This window comes from Diabrotica undecimpunctata, chromosome 8, assembly GCF_040954645.1.
Source record: "Diabrotica undecimpunctata isolate CICGRU chromosome 8, icDiaUnde3, whole genome shotgun sequence".
Taxonomy (NCBI): domain Eukaryota; kingdom Metazoa; phylum Arthropoda; class Insecta; order Coleoptera; family Chrysomelidae; genus Diabrotica; species Diabrotica undecimpunctata.
This window is the reverse complement of record NC_092810.1, coordinates 114002534-114019331: the sequence shown is the minus strand read 5'-3', so window position 1 is coordinate 114019331 and position 16798 is coordinate 114002534. Positions and strand designations below refer to the sequence as shown.

At 32.9% G+C, this 16798-nt stretch overlaps 1 protein-coding gene across 1 annotated transcript in view; it reads left to right on the top strand.

Moving 5' to 3' along the window:
- Nucleotides 1-14890, top strand: part of GV1 — a 180080-nt gene extending 165190 nt beyond the window's left edge. The window contains exon 2 of the mRNA XM_072540789.1: nt 14252-14890. Within this exon, the coding sequence (XP_072396890.1) occupies nt 14252-14869 (618 nt within the window). The 3' untranslated portion in view covers nt 14870-14890. The remainder of the gene's footprint in view (nt 1-14251) is intronic.
- The last annotated feature ends 1908 nt before the right edge of the window (nt 14891-16798 follow it).

The window sequence follows — 16798 nt, the reverse complement described above, 5'->3', positions numbered from 1 at the left end:
CCGCGGAAATTCTGTCTGGCGTTGTTCATACTAACGATTTACACAAGTCAGGTTCGAAACTATCCCATAATTCACCTAATTTACTCTTTAAATCGTAGACGGTTCTCTGGGGATCATTACGCAATTTCTGTTTCATCTTATGCCACAATATCTGAATAAAATTAAGGTTTGGACTGTTCAAAAGCCATGAGAGGACTAACGTTATTGTATTCAAATCATTTTTTGGTTGTTTTGGTTGTATGGCATGCAGCACCGTCCAGCTGTGATATAAAATTCAAGTCCGGTTAGAGATCGTAAGCACTTGGTACAAGACTCTTTTTAAAAATTTCTTTATACTTTAATTGCTGCATTATCTCTCATATCTTCCTAGACCATATTTATATGGTCATAAATCATAATTCCTTTGGAAAAATTTATAATTTTTTTGAGGCAATTTTTTTTTGGAATACTTTAATTTTATTTCTGATAACCAATTTTCGAAAGTCTCCCACGCGGACATCAAATTTCGATTCGTCACTAAATATGACTCTGGACCACTCATCAACGGTCCATGAAATCGTCGATCTTGCTCAATTAAAGCGGTTGCTTAAAGTTTTCATGGACCGTTGAAGACTGGTTCAGAGTGATATTCAATGACGAATCGAAATTTAATGTTTGCGTGGAAGACTTTCGAAAACGGGTTATCAGCAGCCAAAATAAAGTATTATATTATAAAGGTTGTCTCAAAAGAACTGTAAGGATTACCAAAGCAATTATGATTTGACGCTGCATGTCATACAAAGATAGTCTTATACCAAGTGCTCACGATCTCTACCAGGACTTAAATTTTATATTCCAACAGGAACGTGCTGCATACCATACAGCTAAAAAAACTAAAAAATGGTTTGGAGACAATAAGTTTAAGTCCTCTCATGGCTTACGTCCAGTCCTAACCTTAATGTTATTGACAAAATTGTGGCATAAGATGAAACATAAATTGCGTAATTATCCTCAGAGAACCGTTGCCGAATTAAAGAGTAAACTAGGTGAATTATCCAATCGGACATGTTTGGTTTTGGAAGTTTTTCCATAACCCACCACGCTGGCCAGACGGGTTGGTGGGTATAAGAATGTATCGTGTCCACCATTGTAACCGAGGTTAGCGGCCTACTTAGTTCAGCCAACACCCCACGGAAAAGATGGGTCGGCACCACTCATTTTTAATGGCATTACATTTCCTTAATTCCTGGTGTTACAGTTATACCGCTGATACTCGGTCATCAGAGCCTCGTTTGTGATAACAAGGTTCACCAATGAAGGAGTTGGGAGAGGCCTTTGTCCAAACATGGACGACAGAAGGCTAAGAAGAAGAAGAAGAAGATGAATTATGGGACAGTTTCGACCCTGAGTTGTGTAAATCCTTAGTACGAACAATGCCAGATAAGTTTGATGCAATTGTAATAGACGCGTGACGATGTAACCCCATGTTAAAATAGTAATTTCTTTAATTGTCCGAACATTTTAATATTTTGTTATAAATGAAAGAGTTTAATGTATTGTTGATCTCGTTATTTGGTTTAATAAGCAAACTTAAGTGAAGATAAACGTTTTTAATATATTTTTATTTGCCCGAACATTTAATTGTTAGGGCTCGCAAACAAAATAGAATATCTCGGTAACTAATTAAATTAAATTCAGGAAGCAACGTTGGAAAAGACTCGGTAAGATGTTTCTTACAAAACAAAAAAATTGAATTACAAGCAGCGGTTGCTGAGATACAACCAGTCAAAGTTGAACGGCATTGACGACGAAGCTATAAACATTGCGGTGATAATCTTTAAATCATTACATTTTTCTTTCGGATCTCTTTATGAATAAAAATTTTTATATCTTCAAGATATTTTAAACATAATATATTATATTAATAAAACCAATATGTCGACCATAAACCAAACCAATGTCGTATAAACCAAACCAAACAATAAAAAAAAATGACGATGAAAAAAACTTAATTTCAAATATCAAAATCGGTATACGTCAAAAACGTATTTTCTTAGCTTCTAATGGAGGCGACGTAAGTCAAAAGGAGCCATTAGAATCTATGGAAATTAACAAATTAAAAAATACAGACATAATTCTGAATAACCAACTTAAGACAAATAGTTCTCCTCTTTTCAACCTATTCAGTTAAAGATTATAGAGTATGAACACATACCAAAATAGATCACATGACTAAAGCTCGGATTATAGGCAAAATGCCTTTTTTGCCTATTTTGCCTATTATAATTGTTTTTTGCACTTTTTGCCTTTTTTCGTAAATTCCGCCTATTTGTGCCTTTTTTAAAATTTCATGGTACTACCCATGATACTATTCTATTACTAAACCATTCTATAATAAAATTTTGGGTCAATAATAAAATATCAATGGTTTGTTTATATAACAGATTTCTAGGAAAATGTACCTTATCGAGACTTGAGGGTTAACTATTTGGAAATCCCTAAGCTTTATTAGTTTATTATCAGTTGTACAATCGGTTACTGTATCAGAGTTTAGTCACAAATTGCTATATCCTAGTTTAGTTTTGTTTCGTATACCGAAAAGCAAAGAACACGTTTTAAAACGTTTTAGACATTTGTGTGAAAAGATAACATCTAAATTAAGGCTATGGATAGCACCTTATTCGGAACTTTCTCTAGAAGGAGATGGAGCATTTTGTAAACCATGCGGCAAATCGGTAAGCTTTATTTTTTCTCTTTTTTTCTTGTCCCACAACATAACTAAATTCTAAAGCGGTTTTAGAATTCTAATTATTTTTTTTTAATTCTCAGATTTCAAGTAGAAAAAAGTACTTTATTGACCAGCATTGTGGAAACCCACTTCATAAACGTAATTTGGAAAAATTTAATTCCTCTAAGTTAGCCCAAATATCTCTGCGGGATAGTTTAACCAGTTTAAAAAAAAGGAAGAAGACGCATTTAAATTTGATTTATGCCAGATGATGATTGCATCCAACATTCCTCTATATAAAGTTAATAACCCTAGTTTTAAATGCTTTTTCGAAAATATCTTAATAAATCCTAACCAGACGAGAGATGTATGCGGCAGGTATATAGATAATTTAATGATTGGAATTTTGAACGAAAACTTTGTGAGAAAACCTTATTTAGTTGCCGTTAAAGAATTGGAAAAAAACAAACAATTTAACAATAAGTCGATTTATACAAGATAGTTTAACAAACCTCTTTTTACCCAACGCTATACCAGTGAATAAAATAGTTTTAATGCTTTCAGATGCTGCGGCATATATGTTAAAAGCTGCTGTTAATTTAAAGATTTTTTATCCTAATTTAATTCATTGCACTTGTGTAGCCCACGGGGTAAATAGAACTGCTGAAGAAATAAGAAATCTGTTTCCGTTGGTAAATAATTTTATAAATTTTATAAAAAAAGTTTTGTAAAGGCTCCGTTGAGGGTGCAAATATATAAAGAAAGACTTCCCGGTGTCCCTTTGCCACCTAAACCAGTAATTACAAGGTGAGGAACCTGGCTCGAAGCAGTTTTCTTTTAACTTTGAACACTGCAATGAAATAGAATTAGTTATGTCAGAATTTGATGATGATATTTCCGAAGCCATTCGAGAAGCAAAAAAAAAATATTAAAAAATCCAAATATAAACAGGAACTCGCTTATATCAATGACAATTATAAATTAATAGTTACCATAATTACCTTATTAGAAAAGCAAGAGATAAATTTATGTGAGTCAGTAAAATTAATAGATAATTTAAAGGCGAAAATTAAATCGGCACCTGGAAGTTACGGTCAATTTATTTCAAAAAAATAAAATATGTTTTCGACAAGAATGAAGGTTTTTCGTTTTTATCCAATGTTGCTAAAGTTTTGAATGGGACATTTTCCGAGGAATTTCAAATTATGCCAGATATATTATCCGCTCTGGAATATGCTCCAATTACATCTGTCGATGTCGAACGTTCGTTTTCAATGTACAAATTAATTTTAAGTGATCGAAGACATAGTTTTAAGACCGAAAATATTAAAAAACATTTAGTTGTTTCTATTAATGATAAAATTTTAAGTGGTTACAATGTTTAATTATTAATTTAGAGTTATTTAGTTACTAGTTTATTTATACTAATGTTATGATTATGATGTGTAAATATACGTGCCTTAAGTTAATATTACGTTAATTCACTTTGTACAATAAATAATAAGTTATATTCCTTTATTGCCTATATTTTGCCTAATTGTTAATATTCCTGCCTTTTTTAATAAAAATCTTTGCCTATATAGGCGCCTTTTTCTTTAATTTTTGTTGCCTATAAATCCGAGCTTTACATGACACTCTACTGAAACAGCTCTAGTGACAAGATTTTATAATTAATGTTGTAGAAGTTTTGAAAATAAAGTTTTCTGTGTTTATTGTTATATAAAATAAATTTCCTTCAAAAAACGGTCGAATCCATCACTTAAGTAAAAATAAACAATAAGTGTGGCCTTTCTGAACCTTTAGATACAAAAACTGATTTTCTATACTGCGTAAAATTAAACCGCTATTAAAAGAAATGCGAGCAGTAGATTGTTTGCTTTGTTTTTTTTTTGAGCTATCTTAAGATATAGTTTTTTAAACACAAAATTCTCTTGTTTTGTTATAAATTATTATTGATCGTACAAAAAACTTCTTTGATATTTCTACTTAGGGTATGAACAAATAGGTTTTGAACATTCAAAAGTTTTTATACATGAACCTCCCGAAGAAGAGAGCCAAAGATCTACTAGTTATGTGTAGGAATGATCGGCGACTAATCGTAAGTCTTATAACAGAAAACTAACGTCTTAAAACTGGCACATGAATAAAATCGGACTAACAGAAAGAGAGATTTGCAGATTTTTTCAGGCTAAAGGCGAGAGGACGGAACACGTTCTACCTGTTCAGTCCTGTATTTCTACAAGAAGAAAAAATATTACTTAATAACAGACAAACAATATCGCAAATACTTGTGATGTGCACACCTGTAAAAACTATTATCTAAACGTAATGAACTAATTGCAAAATACTCTATTTAACAACGTTTTATATATCCTGGTAATATTACAAATCCCATAAAATGATCTCAAGTGAATCAAGCAGACTAGGTCAATTAAAACATATATCTTGAATCCAAGAAACAATACCTAATCCCATTTCACTTTTTACGATTGTATTTTAAAATTACCATATGTTTTGGTGTATACACATACCAAGATGTTACCAAAAATTTGCAGTAGTGTTTTGTAATAAGTAAAACTACACAGCAATACCTCTTGTGATAAAATCTTTGGAGGAATGTTTCAGTAATTAATATATTACAAACAAACTGTTATCTTCACGAACATTGTTTATTACGTAAGGAAGTGGTATAAATTGGATATTATTCTCAGTATATGGTCTAGATTCGCTATAGATGAATACAATATTTCGTTATTCGCGTATATACTTCCGAGATGGGCGTAAACATTAAAATATTTTGGCACAGATTGCAGTAAAAAATATATATATGCCGTAAAGGGAAAATATCGTACCCTGAGATGACAAGTGTCATATCTTCCAAAACCAAGTTTCGAGATAATCGAATTTTAAAGACTGCCACGGTTCCAGTAATTTTAATATTGTGTATAAAGTTACCATACATTTTTCAAATATACTAAATGACATAGAAATCCGAACACCCAGTTTAAATGATTTTATTTTAATAAAATTTTGGATAACTACTTAATGAAGCATAATGAGTTAATGATTAAAATTTCAAAATGATTGCATTGCTTTAAGGCAATTTTACCTTTAATAATGTGTGGATGCACCCCGATGTGTTACGCATTCTCCAACGCGCCTAGGCATGCTTCTGATCAGGTGGTCAATGTCCTCTTGTGGTATCTCATTCCAGGCAACCACCAACTCCTCTCGAAGTGCTTGTAGAGTCTGAGGAGGACGTTGCAAATTGAGCAATCTCCTACCCATCATATCCCACACGTGCTCAATTGGGGGTAAGTCGGGAGATTTTGGTGGTCATGCTAACAATGTGACATCATTATGTTGAAAGAAGTCTATTGTGACTCTTGCAACATGTGGTCGGGCATTATCTTGTGGGGTTCTAGAACTTCTTGGACATAATGCTGCGCGTTCATGTTACCTCTGATGAAGATTAAAGGTGACCTGGAACCATAAGCTATAGCACTCCAAACCATAACTCCAACAGTGTGATGAACATGTCTTTCAACAAAAAACTGTGAATTCCTCCTTTCACCACGTCGCCTTCTAACCCTCGCTCGACCATCGTGCATGCCTAAACAAAATCGAGACTCGTCACTTAAGACAATACTGTTCCATTTCTGATTCCAGAGTGTTCTCTGCACCATTAAAGGCGATTATGGCGGTGTTCTGGAGTTCAAGGGAGGACCCAGTGTGGTCGGTATGAAAACAGGTCAAAACTTCTCATTCGTCGATACTCACTTCGCATGTTAATAGGTCTTCCGTGTTCTGCAAACCATTCATTTGCAATGGAGCTGGTAGTGGAGAAACGGTCTCTTAAGACCAATAATCTTAGGCGGCGATCTTCACGGTCTGTTGTTCTACGGCGGCGTCCAGTGCCCTTGCTGTTTGCGTACGGCCTTCTTGAAGCCATGCCTGACAACACTTAACTACGGTGTCTACACTTTTTTGCACTCTAACTGCAACTTTCCGAAAAGAAAGTCCAGCTTCCCGAAGTCCCATTATACGGCCCCTATCAAACTCACTAAGTTGACGAAATCGTACAGGTCTCCGTACTCTAGGCATCGTAACCAATCGTAAAGAATGTCAAGAACCACAGATCGCCAAATTTGGATCTTTACTGCGGCTGAAATATTCATTTTTAGATTGTTAGTGAATTTAAAAACAAAAATTATAAAAACCGGAATCACCAACTGATAAGGCTAAAAAATTTATCACTTGTTTTTTTAAGTAAGAAAATAAATTACACCAAATTTTATTAAAATAAAATCATTTAAACTGGGTGTTCGGATTTCTATGTCACTTAGTATACTTATTGTAACAGTTTTGTACCTCAAAAACAATTCATTTAAGTAAATGAATTACTTCTTCAGCTGTACATAATTAAATAAAATTCTGGGATTAAGTTTACTACAACAGTTTAATATTGGAAAATGAATGCAACACATAACAAAATTATTTAATAATTATCAAAAATTGAACAAAAATTATGATTTGTAAATGAACGACAAAAACACATGACGTAGGTATCAAAGAATATTTATACTGGATTAAACAAAACTTCCTCTTCTTCTTGTATTCATGTATTCACATTAATGTCTTCACATTAAATCATTTTTTTTTTCAATCTAAATTCCAGGTGGCGTGGCGTACATTGGATCTAATGTTGAAGTACTCACTATTTTTCTTCCTCAGATAGTAACTGTCTTCATCTGTATTTTAAAAAATTCTTTCTGTTTTCATGATGTTTTGTAAAATATTACATTTGGATGGCTTTTTTTCATCATTAGCACATTTGTTTTTAACCACTCTAATTTGTTCTTCTCTGTGTTAAGAGACAAGTTAAATTCTCCAGCTAACTTCTTAAAATTATAGAAATCAGTGAAGTGTTGTTCCTTCACAACAAAAGGATCTCCAGTTTTTTAGCTGCACTGACTATACCATCAAATTGTGAAGGTGTGTAAATACGTGAACTCTTGAGACTTCTCTTACACTGACGTTCAATGCAAGAATGCATGAAATCACCTGCATTCTATGTGTGACCAACTGTCAGATATTTGTGATTTATGATCTCCAGAGATATACTGTTTTGTAAAACATAATTGTACATTGTGTCAAGAAATTTATTTTTATTTTGAGCTGAGCAGTTATCCGAAAAAAATATTAAGTGTTTTACCTTTTTATCAACATGCTTCTGGATATAACTATAAACCATGGACGTATAAACATAGATGGACACAGCAATAAGATACCTTAAACACACACTGTTTTGAAGCTTCGATATTCCTGGACAAGAGGGTAAAGGGGAGTAAAACGGGTATCGATAGACTGTGATTCTTCCTCAATGAACATAAGCGTGCTTGAATTTTTACTCGCGGGGATAATTATTCAGACGTTAATAATTGGAAGTAGTAATAATGTATAAAAACACGTTTTTATAGAAAAAATAAAATACAATTTTATTTGCTTTAAAATTATTAGATAAAAATATAGTTGAGCTCAAGTTAATTTTTTAATAGGTATCAAATAATCCTACGATAAAAAAAAAACAATTAAAAAATATACATTTGTCAAATTTAAGTACATACCTATATTTATTGATAATTGTATTGAAACATATTTTTTAAAATTGTGACAAATTTGTTTTAATACAATATAAATAGATTCCTCGTAGTAAGGGTTTCTGCTACAAAAATATTTATTAATCATTTCAAAGCTGGCATTTGACATAAAATTATTTGCAAATATACCTACTTATTATGCGCACGGTGTTAGCATCTAAAGTAGTCCTCGTTTCAGGATGAATTCCAATTTTAAAATATTTCTCAAGAACCAATTTTACAAGTTGCATAGAGTGACTATCGATTGCATCTTCATCATACATATGGTCACCAAAATGCTCATAAATTGATTTTGGGACATTTTGTATGGTTTTATTAATCAAAATATTCATAAGGTTTTTAACTCGTCTGTTGTAGATATTTATAGTTTTATTAAAAAATCTGAAATATTTTTCAGCTTCCTTACAAGTTTTAATAACCAAAAATGATGCTTTTGAAAGGTTTTTATACTGTTTTCTCTGTTAAAGTTTGGAGTAAGTTTCATCATTAATCAATATTATTTGGAAACCTACATAGAGTTTAAAATGAGTTTTATTCATTTCACTAATTTATTTGAATTCATGAGAAATATTAAATTAAAAAGCTACTAAACAGATCTTTTTACAGACATCAGATGATGTCTACTTACAATTTAAAAATGTCTATACTAATTTCATGAACTAATATCTTGTTCAATACATTAATGAATATGAATAAACCCAATGGTACGCCTATGAAAGACATATTTTAAAATGTAAATAAACAGGCTTCCTCAGTTCCTCATCTTAATAATGTAAACAAACAGTACTTACAAATTAAATGAGACATTGGGATGTAAATATTTCATTTTTTTGCAAATGCAATACTGTGGCACCAATATTATAATATGTTTATTTCACTATTTACAAATATCACTTAAAATACAGCCAAACTATCGAAAAACAACTTTTCCTCATCTTGGGTAAAAAGTAAACAAACATGGACATGACATGGAACAGCATTTAAAGTTTGACGTGGAGCCATAAGACAGAGAAATGTAAATATCGTTGCCATTAATAAATAGTTTTCAGTGCTTCTACATATAAAATAATTGGTTGATATCTGTTTTATACGCTATTATTAAATGATATGCACACTATGTGCACACTTGATATTTTAATTACAATTAAATATATTAATATAAGTAATAAATTATTATTTTGATTTGATAGTACCTGTAGAGTATAAAATAAATATAGTAATATTTTCAGCGATACGTGAATAAGATATTTTAATAAAAAAACGTGACAACATTATTTGAAGGTGTTGAGAATGTAACCTAGTCAAATAATTTTGGCTTCACATTTTTATGTAAATAACTGAGTCCATCTGTGTTTATACGTCCATGGTATAAACGCAACTTGTTACTCTATCGCTCCTTTTCTGTCCACGATTCTCATCCCATATGAAACAAAATCCTGCTTTTGAAACATTCTCAAAAATTGTTAATTTGTAGGTATTTAAACGGCGTTTGTAGAAAAAGTTGGACAATTCACCTGATGGTAATGGAATTATAGCCTGTAAATGATATTCACATACTTTGATTTCTTCTGCCAGTTTGGCGCGCTTTTCATCCTTGGATCTTTCTTCTCTCGATAACTTTACTCAATGACGTTGATACTCAACATCTCTATTGTTCTCTTCAAGTTCAGTACAAGTAATATACTGATGGCAGGTTGCACACTGGTCCTTGGAGTCACGAAATTCCCAATATTAAACTGGGTGTTAAATATGTGTCTATATTTACTTTCTTTCAAAATAGTATCTTTATGATCATTCTGAGATTTCTTCAGATACAGACGATACATTTCAGAAACTGTTCTTGCAACAAAAAAACAAAATTTGTTTATTTTACTAATGTTTGTATTTTGAGAACGATTTCCGAAGTGGAAATTGAAACATCAATAAACGTACTTTAACCTTTAATTGTGGCTTATTCCCATTTAAATAGTAATTACAAATTTATAGTTCTACACAAAGTAAAAAAGAGATGTGGTTGGCGCTCTCTCCAACTAACCCAATAGTAAGGTCATATTTGAATTTTGTATGTCAAAATACACTCAAATACCAATTCTCATCTAAATATCGACATTATTTCAAATATTACTTGCAAAAAAACGGAAATAAACATAAAACTGTAAAACCCTCTATTTCTGTAGAAACACGAATACATATTTCTAGGATTTTTTTTAAGCAGAAAGCTCAACTACCACTTGGATATGGATAACTTGTAGAATAAAAGTTACCGACTTTACGTAATATGCAGTACAAAATAATTTACCATGTTCGAATATTAACTGTTTATATTCCTTTATTATGTCATTATGTCAAATGCAAAATGATAAGAATATATATAAAAAAAGCACCAAATAAGAACAAAACTTAAAAAAAAAACAAAAATTATAAAAAAGTGGTGTCAAATTACTTATTTTTGGATATTTCGTTCATATTTAAAACTATTATTATCCAGATTTAGCCATACGGCTCACAATCCCTCTAAGGGGAAAATTCACTCATCCCAGATTCCTACGGTATCGAAAGAAGTAGCTGGCGTCGAAAGTTGGTTTCCCAAAAAGTCATGAATTTTTTCTTGGCTTGGGTAGGATATATTTACATTTTTTACGGTGGAATTCAATTTCCTATAGAAAGTCTTCTCTGCATTCTCAAAAAGTATATTGTCGCATTTACGGTTGTTACTAACTTTGTATCTCCTTAGGCGATCTGAATAAATGGAGAGTTTTTGTTTTAATATATCTAGGCAGCGTTGAGCTGTGTTATTTTCTGGATCATGTTATGTCTTGGAGTGTTCAGAATTATTTCTTCAGCTCTTTTAATTACTTTTCGAGTTCTTAGTCTTCGGATGTATTCCGTAATTTGTCCAATATCCCTGTGCAATTATTCAATTTTCCTCAGCAGTCTTTTTTCCCAGGGTGCAATTCTGTTTCCGATATTATTTTCCCGTTGTGTTCTGATCTTAATGCGAATAATATTAGCAATTGCTATTGCTGCACAGTAAATCATCATATGCAAATATTCTAATGTATGGGCTTCCACGATATAATTGGGTAGGACTTCAGTGTTCATAATTTATAACTGCTGCGTATTAACAGGTTGAGTTTCTTGTATGAGGGGCCCAGGAATCTACTCATTAGGGATTTCATTATAGACTTGATCCACAGCTAGCTTTTGGTTATGAATCTCCCGTTCGACTTCGCTTCTGATGGTATTGCGTCTAGCCTCTGGGATAATATTATTTCTTATAATTACACGGTGTTGATCTGCTATTCGCTGTTCAGATACCCTAATCTCGGGGTACTCCCTGTAAAATTCGACATACAGTTGTTGTCGATAGCCGATCGTTTCTCGACCGAGGTTCGTCACCTTGTAATAAAAACGCAAAATGTTTTCATTTATAGATACAGTCCATCTCATGCGCTGCCAGCGCAGCACCTTCAGCGAGTGGAGCTCTTATTGTTGTTTTGCTCACTTGACAGGGGCCTGCCTCCTCAACACCCTGTCTGCCTCCTTATTATGATCCCAGATTTAGCCATACGGCTCACACTCCCTCTAAGAGGAAAATTCACTCATCCCAGATACCTACGGTATCAAAAGGATTGAGCTCTGGTGGGACTCTTTCCGTGTTATCGAGCCCAAGGTGACTTGATATGCTGGAGTATCTCCCAAAAATTTTCGTATACATCTGGACGTTGCGAGGAGTAACAGCTTTCTGCATGGCCTTATAAAGATGTTCATTTAGACCCAGCTATTTTATGTTCGCTAGAAGGTTTTTGGGAATAACACCAGTAGTAGATAGAATAATAGGTATTGTTTGGGTACTTTCCATGCTCCGTTGTCTCCTGATTTGTATTTCTAGATCTCTGTACTCGGCGATCTTTTCGTTGTATTTAACATGTTAATTATTGGTGTTGGGTATCGCCACATTAATAGGTGTTGTTTGCCTAGTAAGTTTATTAACCAATATGAGATCTGGTCTATTATGCGCCACTGGTTGGTCTGTAAGCACAGTTTGGGTCCCAGTATAGCTTGTAGTTATTGTCAAGTATTCTGTCAGGGAGGTATTGATAATAAAGAAGATGGTCGGTTTGGAGAAGTCCCAGTTTGTTAGTTAGTTCTTGGTTGATAATCTTTCCTACTGTGTCATGACCTTCTTTTTAATCAGTACCGACAAATTACTGGCAGCCATCGGTAAGATGTTGGATGGTTTCTTGGGCTTGGCATCCATGTCGGCATTTGTCATTTTGGACTTGAGGATCTTTAACAATATATTTAAGGAATTTTTAGTTGAAATAGCCTGATCCTAAATGGCAGGTAGCAAACCCTCAGTCTCGGGAAACATCTTTTCTGATGTCAACCAATAGTTCGACGCTGTATTGTCGACATATTCTTGGCTGATCTCATTAAGATGGGTTATAATTATCCAGATTTAGCCATACGACTTACACTCCCTCTAAGGGGAAATTCATACATCCCAGATATATACGGTATCAAAAGAATTGAGCTCTGTTAGGACTCTTCCCGTGTTATCGAGTTCTAGCTGACTTGATATGTCAGTGTCAAACATTTTCAAATGCATCTGGACGTTGAGAGCAGCACAGCATTCTGCAGTGTCTTATATAGACTTTCATTCAAACCCAGCTTTCTTATGTTTTCTATGAGGTTTTTAGGAATCACTCCAGTAGTAGAAACAATAATAGGTATCGTTTAAATACTTTCTATTCTTCATTGATTTTTTATTTGTGTTTCCAGATCTCTATACTTGGCGATATTTTTGTTGTATTTAACACGCAGATTATTGTTGTTGGGTATTGCCACATCAATTAATGTTGCTTGTCTCTTTAGTTTATTAACTGGTATGCGATCTGGTCTATTATGTGCCACTGTTTAGTCTGTGAGCACAGTGCGGTCCCAGTATAGCTTATAGTTGTCATTCTCAAGCATACTCTGAGAAACATATTGATAGTAAGGATGATGGTTTGTTTGGAAAAGTCCCAGTTGAAAAACTATCTCTTAGTAAAGGATTTTTGCAGTTGCAACAAATGTTTGGTAGCCCCCGGTATGACGTTGGATGGTTTATTGTGTTTAACATTTATATCGGCATTTGTCATTTGGATCTGAGGGTCTTTAACGATACATTTAAGGTAATTCTTTGTTAGTATATATATAGTAGTATCTCAGATAGGGCGTTCTCAATACAGTGGATTCAACGAGTCTCCTTGGAATAGACCGGGGTGGATTGCAATATTTTTAGTTTTAATATTGTTTTCACTAGTTATTTGGAAGTGAATTTTTATTATTATTATTATAACATTAAGTACGGTATTGGTAAAAACTAGTATAGTAAATAAATTATCTTTATTTTACATTAAGCAATTCTTGTGTTTCAATAGATTAGTTAGCTACATAGTAGTGTACGAAAATAAAGACAAAAGAGCTGTAGAAACTTTTTGTCGACTTATTAGAGTAAATAATGACGTTTATCTGTTACTATTCTAGCCTAAGAAGGAAAAGAGGATAGTTTTTGATTTGCCATTAATTTTTCATCGTTGTTTTCTTTTTGTACAAAACACTTTCCCAACATTCTCAATATTCTCACCATTTTGGAAAGTAAGACAGAGACACAAATAATGCTGGTACAACCTATACCGATAGGCGTTTATTTAAAATTTGCTTTTTAATTTACATATGCGTTTTATAACAATGATATATCACAACTTTTGTTAAACTGCTATGAAATCTTAATATATATTTCTTAATATGCATCAATTACCTTTAAACCATAATTTAAATTATATGTGGATAGTTGTGTAGTTGAATAGTTTACTAATAAAATTCTTTTTAATTGCAGATTGCTGTACTGTGTCTGGCGGTTCTACCAACAATCCAACCAATAATGGTGTCTTTCGGTACAAATCAAGGCCCTATTGTACCTAGAAAACCAAAATCAACAGCATCTGAAGAAGGAACGGTGGTATCGAGAAGTCCCGCACCTGTTTCCGAGGAAAGAGTGGACGTGCCAAATCCAAACACATACAGACCACCATATCCTCATCAATATAGAGAAAAGTTGTATGCGTATAAAGCCCCATCCAACTTAATTTTTGGTACACCATTAGATCAAAAGTTTACACCTAGCATTCCTAAGTATCATTATTACAAAAAGCAACTACAGAAGTTGAACTTGGGCGTTGACGCGACAGGCCCACATATTTTCGAGAAGCAAGATTATGAATTCTATCCTAAAACACTTTTAGCTCCTTCTGTAAGATATAACAAACCAGTCTACATTCCCATCTCAAATCAAGTTACTGGTGATAAGTCTGTACCAGAAATTGGTGTTATTTATTCATCAGGAGTGAGATACTATATTCCCCAGGTAGTTGTTGTAAATCAACAACAGCCACTTCCAAACCCAAAAGATGAAAATTCTGTGTATGATGTAGAAGATGCAAAATATTATCAATAGAGATCAAATAACTACATTATAATGTGCCAATTATTTAACTTGATTTGCCGTTGTAGTTAACATATGAAAATTTAAGGGTTAAGTATAAACTACAATATTATTTATGATTGTGAAAGATTTAGCTTAATTTGAAAACCCTCTATTTACAAATCTCTTTTGCATTCATACATTTTTTATAGATTTATTATTGTATAAAAATGGTGAGTTTCATATATCCCCAGAATGCATTTTTCTTGGCTGTTATGTCTTCTTCTAATTATTTATTTATTTTGAGAAATATTTTGTTTACTATTACTAGATTTTATACATGTAGAGAGATTGTTTTTTACTGTGTATTTTGAATAACGTTCAGAATTTTTTTTAAAGTACAGTATCACTATTTTTGTTTATTTTGGATTTTCCTCTGCTAAATTCTTACAGTTTGGCATCCAGAACTGCTTCCCAAACTCGCCTAGTTATAACAAAATGAAGTAGAATTTTCTACTTCCAACAGACATGTGTCTGTTGACATAGATCTTTGCTGTCTTTGTTGTAATATATTAATAATAGTCACAAATTTTATTTAGCTAGATACTCAAGATTATTATATATTTTTTTAAAAAACGTATCGTTTTCTATTTAACACGTTGAACGCCGCGCGAATCATATACGATTCACGCTTATTTTACTTACAGCGCCGCGCGAATCACAATTGCTTCGCATAGATTGTTATACTGTGGGCACCGCCACTCGTAGGTGATTGGCGCTGCAATGATAAGTATATAGAAGTTTAAAGTTAGTAGCCCCCTCAACAAATATTTTTGATTAGCGAGTAATTTTACACCAATATGGACTCTAGATAATATGGTAAATAAAAGGTACTAGACACATTAGTTTTACAAAATGCTTTATTTCTTCAACAATATAAGAAACTGCTCACTAGGAGAATAATATGAATATAATACCGAAAAAGTGTTTGTATAGGAAGAAGTATCGCATTATATAAAACGCCTATAGAGTATAATTTTGGACATTTGTGAAACAATTTACTTAGTAGAATTTGTCACATTAAACACATCTCCATCTAGTTTGCGTTGCTTTGGAAGTCGCGTACTTTCTGTTGAATTCTTCGGACAAATTCGTATAGCAAAATACGCATCTGCGACGATTCTTTGTTTCTACTTCTTCCAAAATATGCTTTTTCCCAGACGATGATCTTTCCTTTGGTTTTATTTGCAGAATATCTTTTGCTATTTCTTCTCTGAACTGAGTTATGGTAATATCACAGCCCGTTACTTTTTTATATAATATGAATGCGTTTACAACTGCTGATCCAAGGAGAATTTCAATGGCCATTTTCCGATACCATTTTATAGTTCTTCTCAGACAGGAAGCATAAGCCTTTATTTGGTCGAATAAATATATGAAACTTTTGTTTTTATTGTAGTCGATGACAACTTTGGGCTTTTCTTTCACAGTTCCATTTCTTGATGTGACTGGTAGCATTATTTCCGTATGTTTTGTTGACAACATCAGAACCTCGCGTTTATCACACCACTTTATTACTAGAACTCCTGAGACACTTTCTGCATCAATTACCTGTTCCTTTTTTTTTTCAATAATATTTTTTGGATTTATCTTTCGATTTCTTCGCAACGTTCGAACAAGGTGTATTTGTCGTTCTAATAATTTATGTTCTTGTTTAATACTCGTGTAATAGTTGTCAACAAATACAGTAGGACCGCAGTCAAGAAGCCCGTCACATAGTCCTAAAACAACCGAACTGGGAACATTAAGTACACTATTAGTTTTCTCGGTACCACAATAGATTTTAAAGTCATAAGTGTACCCATCTTCTATACACAATTTAAAGAATTTTACACCAAACTTTTGCTGTTTATTTTTGATAAATTGTAGGAAAGATAGCTGACCACGAAAGGGAACTAAAGT